At 38.5% G+C, this 7,053-nt stretch overlaps 1 protein-coding gene and 1 pseudogene across 1 annotated transcript in view; one reads left to right on the forward strand and one right to left on the reverse strand.

Moving 5' to 3' along the window:
• Nucleotides 1-2,860: 2,860 nt before the first annotated feature.
• LOC102010577 lies at nucleotides 2,861-3,382 on the forward strand (annotated as a pseudogene).
• A 1,554-nt stretch (nucleotides 3,383-4,936) lies between these two features.
• Nucleotides 4,937-7,053, reverse strand: part of Aqp11 (aquaporin 11) — a 15,036-nt gene continuing 12,919 nt past the window's right edge. The window contains exon 3 of the mRNA XM_005379835.2: nucleotides 4,937-5,219. Within this exon, the coding sequence (XP_005379892.1) occupies nucleotides 5,140-5,219 (80 nt within the window). The 3' untranslated portion in view covers nucleotides 4,937-5,139. The remainder of the gene's footprint in view (nucleotides 5,220-7,053) is intronic.

Below are 7,053 nucleotides of genomic sequence, written 5' to 3' on the forward strand. Positions count from 1 at the left end.
ATTTTAATGTTACTGGAATTACTCAGTTTGCATGTTCTTCTTTTTTTTTTTTTTTTGGTCTTTTTTGAGGCAGGGTCTTACTATGCAGTTCAGGCCGGCCTTGAGCTCAGTTTGTAGCCCAGGCTGGTCTTGAACTCACAACAATCCTCCTGCCTTAGCCTCCCAGAGTGCTGAGATTACAGGCATGTGCCACCATGCCTGGCCTGCATGTTCTTGTTGTAGAGAAATTTTAAAGGCATAGGCATCTTTCTCTTCCTTCCCAAATGTGCACCATCTAAAATATTCCTAAAAGTTAGGGTTAGTGGTTCTGTTCTAGGTTCTTTTATTTTAAAAATATGGTCTATATGGATTTCCTGCTCCCTCAGATTAGTTTGTCAGATATTTACACTTTTCAGGCATGCTTAAATTCTTAGGTGTTTTGAGATTCTGTTAGTATCTTCCTTGGTGTTGGTAAAAGTAAGAGATTCTGTACAGATGATTATAATGTGTAGACCTTTGCTTTAGATAGATGTGACTGATGATAGTTCAGAAATACTTAATATTTGAAATTGGCTTCATCTGTAGGATTTCAGTAGGCTTACAAGTTAAGCTAATTCTCTTTTTTTTTTTTTTTCTTTTTGAGACAAGGCCTCGCTCTTGAGTTCAGGTTGTCCCTGAGCTCACTTTGTAGCCCAGGCTAGTCTCGAACTCTCAGTGATCCTCCTGCCTCAGCCTCGCGAGTGCTGGGATTACAGGCGTGCGCCACCACGCCCAGCACGTTAATCTTATGCAGAGTATTTCCAAAATATTTATAGAATGGATGGATTCTTCTGCAAGTAATTTAATTCCAAGCAATATTGCTTACATGAGTTTTAATAGATTATTGCCTTCGTTGATAAAAACTCTGGAATATCTTTAAGATCTTATTCTATACAATATACATAAATTGATGTCTAATTTGAGGGGTTTTCTGATTTCAAAAGAGAAGTCAGAAAAACTTCTGAGAGAAGTGAACTGGGTTAGGATTCTGTTTTTAGCTTAATTTTTTTTTTTTTTTGGTTTTTCTCCGGTACCGGGAACTGAACTCACGACCTTGCGCTTGCCAGGCAGGCGCTTTTGCCGCTGAGCTAAATCCCCAGCCCCTTAGCTTAATTTTTAAAGAGAGAAAAATGACAGGTGCCAGGTACATATCTGTAATCCCAGCTATTCAGGGGATCACAAATCTGAGGCCAGCCTGGACAATTTAGAGAGAATTTTTCTCAAAATTTCAGAGGGCGGGGCTGGGGATTTAGCTCAGTGGCACAGCGCCTGCCCGGCAAGCGTTAGGTTGTGAGTTTGATTCCCGGTACCGGAACCCTCCCCCCCCCAAAAAAAAAATTCAAAGGGGTGGGGGCGTAGCTCAGTGGTAGAACATTTGCCAAGCATGTGTGAGGCCATAGGTTCAATCCCCACTACTGCTAAAGAAAGAACAAAATAAGAGCTCTATAACTTAGAGATAAGGCTAAATAGCTAAAAGTGTATACAGGCTAGCTAATAAATTTTTTAGGATTATTTTGCAGATTATGTGAGTCATAAAATACACATAAAGCACTTCAACAACTAACTAGAATTAGCTCAGAAGATGCCAGTTATTACCGATAATAGTAATGACTTATTTTCATAATAGAACTTTAACATTAACCCAGCACGTAAGCATACATCTGAAAAGTTTGAAATTTAAAACTACTGAGCAATTAAAATAGACTTCATGAAATCCATTCATTTTTTTCCATAGGCCCCTTCAGACCTTCCCTCCAAGTCTCTTATTCTGTAAAGAGGATTAAGGCACTGGAAAATGTAGTTTATAGACATACAACAGGTTAGTAAAAGATACAGTAGTGGTTGTGTCAGAGCATATCAGTAGCAGCAGTGAAGAGTTGACAGCATTATAAAGCCACACACATACTCCCTCAAAGTAAGTAGTCTAAGCCTATATAACATACAGTACAGATAGTGACAACATTGAATATAAAGATACCACAGCAGGTTTTATAAAATTACAACTTGGTGTCAGCCCAAATTTTGAAAGAAGTATTTTAATATTATGGGAAAAGGAGCCATGAAGTAGTAAGTGATATTCAGCTTCAAGTTTAGAAGTCAGAGGACCATTTAAAGGGAGTAACTATTTTGTGTTCTGGCCTAGGATTACTGCAAGATCTTGGTGGGTTTTTGTGGGTTTTTTGTTTTTTGTTTTTTTTTTTTGCAAAAGAATCTAGACCTATGGATATTTGTGTGGAAACAACTTAAAATTGTGGTTTTGTTTGTTTATAGATAGGGCCTCATTACGCAGTTCAGGCTAGCCTTGAACTCACTGTGTAGCCCATGCAGGCCTTGCACTTACGGCAGATTCATGTAGTCCATCTGCTGTGCCTCCCAAGTGCTGGAGTGTTGGGATTACAAACATGCACCACCACATCCAGCATGGCTTCTTATTTTAAATACTGAGTCAGCCCAGTAAAACATATCATTGATCTATATAGCATTTAACTATTGAGCCACAATTTTGTGACCTCTGATTTTACATGCTACTCTACTCTGGTATGTTTTGTTTAAAAGTTAAAAAGACAAAGTCCCTGGTTATCAGACTGGCTGCCTTCTTAGGCAGGCTCAGCAATAAGCTGTACCTAGTTCAGTCTGCAGGTGTAAGTAGAGCAACTGTCTACAAGCTGATCTCTAAGCATCACTTAAGTTACCTGGCAGCTTATCAGTTACTTGTTAATTGATTAGTGTTACTCAAGCAGATCATATCTACCCTCCTTTTTTTGAAACAACCTTCAAATGTAATTCTGATAATGGAATTGCCTTTGAAGAGAAACACACTTACCTTTTATGATGTTAACTTTTGATAAAAATTAGACCTCAGAAAATAAAAAGAGGGCACAGCACGCTGCCTGCGACCAACAGCTCTGTTCCCTCTGCCTGTGCACCCGTACCCGCTAGGGCCACCGCTCAGCAGCTGGTAGGAGGATGGCGTCTGGTGGAGAGCAGAGGCTTTGAGGACTACTGAAGGAGTTAGGAGTGGGAGTAGCTATGCGAAAAATGGCTGCTACGGCTAAGCCAGATTCTGTCATGGCTTGTGACGGCAGCCACCTCACCATGAAAAACGAGAGCACTCTGAAAGAGTACAGTTTTCTTGTAAGCTGGGAGAGAAGTTTGAAGAGACGACAGCTGATGGCCAGAAACCTCAGACGGTCTGCACCTTTACCGACGGTGCGTTGGTTCAGTACCAGGAGCGAGGTGGGAAGGCAAGCACAATTACCAGAAAATTGCAAGATGGGAAGTTAGTTGTGGATTGTGTCATGAATAATGTCACCTATACTTCGATCTGTGAAAAACTAGAATAAATATTCCATCATCACTTGGACAGGAATTAGCTTTGAGAATGAATAAGCTCAGTTTAATGAGCAAATCTCCATACTTATTTTTTTTGTCATTACTTTGGGCAGTTACCCTTATCTCAAGCATTTTACATGTAACTATTTCTGTTTTTTGTTTGTTTGTTTGTTTTTGTTTTGTTTTTTTCCTGACACTGGGAATCAAACTCATGACCTCACACTTGCCAGGCAGGCACTGTGCCACTGAGCTAAATCCCCAGCCCCTACATGTAACTATTTCAAAGTGATGATTTCACCAGGATCATCTCTTTCGTTAGTAAATAAATAATTCTGTTTATGCTAAAAATAAATAAAATAAAAGGCTTCTGATAGAGGAAAAACTGAAGTTTTTTTTGAGACAAGGTCTCTGCAGGTCAAACTGGCCTTGAACTCACTATATAGCCTAGGCTGGTCTTTTTTTTTTTTTTTTTTTTTTTTTGGTTTTTTTCTCCGGTACCGGGAACCGAACTCACGACCTTGCGCTTGCCAGGCAGGCGCTTTTCTGTCTTTTTGAGACAGGGTCTTGCTATGCAGTTCAGGCTGACTTTGGCCTCCCTTTGTAGCCTTGCTGGTCTGGTCTCAAATTTGCAACGATCCTCCTGCCTCGACCTCCCAATTGCTGGGATCACAGGCATGCGCCACCACACCTGGCTTGGCTGGTCTTGAACTCACAGTGATCCTCCTGCCTCAGCCTCCAGAGTGCTGCGATTACAGTTGAAGATTCTTTAAACCTCAAAAAATATTAATTCTTAAATTTAATTATTAGTAAAAAATTGTAATATTTCTTCGGAACCTTCAGTTTTCCTTTAGTCAGAATAATGACTAAGAAGTTTTGGATTGAAGTAAAAATCTAAAGATAGTATTTGGCTCTGTGTGACCTTGGGCAGAGCAGTAGTTACAAATCCTCTAGGCTTAACTTCCTTTTCCATAAGATGGAAATAAAAACTATGTCCTGTCTACCGCACAAGGTGCAAATGTGAGTGTGAAAAGCTTAAATCTTGATTTCTGTGGTGTACTGTTGTGTTAAAGAATCAACTTCCCTGAAGACTGAGATTGTCTACTTAGAGAAAATATTTTATTAGATCGATATCAAATTAGACTATATTTAAAATTTAGGAAACCCCTTGAGGATCAGCAGTTATATCGTCTGCTTCCAAAAGCACCTTTCTTAGTGAAAGATGACACCACTGATGGTGTGAGGTAGTGGCTGAAAAGTATCTTCTCTCCAGTTCTATAAACAAAACCAGTTGTACTTTGGTTAGAAATCTTGTTCATTCAGGTCACCCCAGTGCACAGTTTCTCTGGTCCTGCTCTCACCTTCCCTTCCACGGTCAATTTTACACAGTATCATGAAAGTTAAGAATTATTTCAGGTTTCTGTGAAGTTTAATGACTGGGCCTTTTTAAAGCAGCATTTAGGGGCCGGGGATTTAGCTCAGCGGCAAAAGCGCCTGCCTGGCAAGCGCAAGGTCATGAGTTCGGTTCCCGGTACCGGAGAAAAACCAAAAAAAAAAAAAGCAGCATTTAATACAACACTCAGAAGAACAAGTTTTAACTGAGAAATACAGAATTCCTCTTTTTTATAGTAATTTTCTAAGTCCCATGATGAAAACTTTTAAGACAACTTCCTCGGTGGAAATTAAAACATTGATGAATCCAGTGCAGCTAGTATTTTGAGTATGAGGTAATAAAATCTTTATCATATCCAGCGTGACTGTCTTGTAACTCAGTCTGAGCTTTTGGAATAGTTATTCCTTTTTATTAACTATTTGGTTGTTATGCAGCCATGGAAGGAAAAAGCTGAACATCAAAATCATCAACAGTATACCTGAAAGACAAAACACAATTAAAAACAAAACAAGGAAGATATAATCACTGTTTGGGTATAAATTAGTATTCTCATATTTTTCTTCAATCATGAATCCTTAAATATAGTTTGTACTTGGTAAACGCAGTAGGATCTAAAACATGAATTCAAAGGATAAGCAAACTCCAAGATGAAGAGTTTTAGTTCTGGTCCCAGTTCTGACCTGCGGAGAAAGCCTGGTCGTGGGTATTCGTGTGCTCCTGTGTGAAGTGACAGCTCTCCTTCCCTGCTGGGACCCAGGACGGGAGCCCTTGAAAGCAGTGGGTTTTCATCCGGAAGTTCAATAAGAACAATGTCCTGCACATTGCTTTCTCTTTCTTACTAGCACTCAGCCATTAGTAGCTTTTAGATGTATCAAATAAAATCTTTTAAACAATTTCAGCTAATGCTAATTTTTTTTAATTTTTTGATTGATACACTTTCAGTTATACAATGATTACACTCATTGTGTGGAGTTGATGGATGTACACAGCACGTCTTAATTATTTTTACATCTCTTTGCCCTTCTTTTCCCCTTCCTCCATTTCTTGGTCTTCTTCCCATTTTGCAATTTTAAATATAGTAAAAAGACTTCTTAAATTCACATATTAGTAAATCTTCATTTTTTTGCTTTTGTGGTGCTGGGGATTAAACCCAGAGCTTTGTACATGGTAGGCAAGGACTCTTAACACAGCTATGCCTCCAGTCCGAAATCTTTGTTTTTGAGGTTAATTTTTCAGTTTGAAATAAGGCGACCTAAAGTCTAAAAATTGCTATCTCAAAAGGGAATTATGCAATAACCTTAAATAACCTTTGTTAGGGTTAAAGCTCTAGGGTTTACATTCAAGTTGTAAAAGTGAGATTTTATTATATACAGCCTTGAAACCATTTTACTTTTTTGGCAACAACAGAAAATCTCAGCATTTGATTAGCATTTTGATACTCTTAATAGTTTTTTGAAAGATACATATATAACCAGCCTGTATATGAAGAAGTCAGATACAGTCCCTTTGTTAACTGACCCCAGGTTTTGTACATTTCTTTTCTGGAGTCAGAGCTAGAAAATAAGACACGATATTTAAAACTTTACAAGACAGCACAGTGGGGCATGCCTATAATTCCAACAGTCGGAGGCTGGCAGGAGGCTCCCAAGTACAAGGTCAGCCTGAGTAATTTATTGAGACCCTGTCTCAGAATTAAAAACTGCTGGGGATGTAGCTGAGGGTGAAAGCCCTGGATTCAGTCCCCAATATGACAAAAAAAAAATTTTTAAAAACCTTCCAAAAATGGAATTGCTGTTTCATTGAAGTACACAGAATTTGCCGGATTTTATTGTGTGAAATATATAAACTAAGATAATTCTGTATTCTTTTTGTTTTTTTGAGACAGGGTCTCACTACATAATCCAGGCTGGTCTTGACTTCCCTGTGTATCCCAGACTAGCCTTGAACTTGCAGTCCTCTGCTTGAGTCTCCCTAGTGCTGAGATCACAGGCGTGCGCCACCACATCTGGTTTCCTAGTGACACTTTTAGAGTCATATTTCTAGCATTTTTAATGTGGAAAAGTGACAGAGGGCACTTACAATGATTAGAGGAATTACAGTGATCTCTTACGGTGAGAGCTTTTGCTGTTGAATTTTTTGCTTATTTTTACATTCTTTTTCTCTGTCCCTGTAACTCTTCAAACAACTCTTGTAAATTATAATTTCTTATTTTTCCCATTCTTTTTTTTTTTTTTTTTTTTTTTAGAAATATGCTAAGCTTTCAAAATTGTCAAACTTATGCTGGATTTTTCCATCTTAAACAGGAATTATTT

The sequence above is a fragment of the Chinchilla lanigera genome, unplaced genomic scaffold (assembly GCF_000276665.1).
Source record: "Chinchilla lanigera isolate Chin_1 unplaced genomic scaffold, ChiLan1.0 scaffold00013, whole genome shotgun sequence".
In the NCBI taxonomy this organism is placed as follows: domain Eukaryota; kingdom Metazoa; phylum Chordata; class Mammalia; order Rodentia; family Chinchillidae; genus Chinchilla; species Chinchilla lanigera.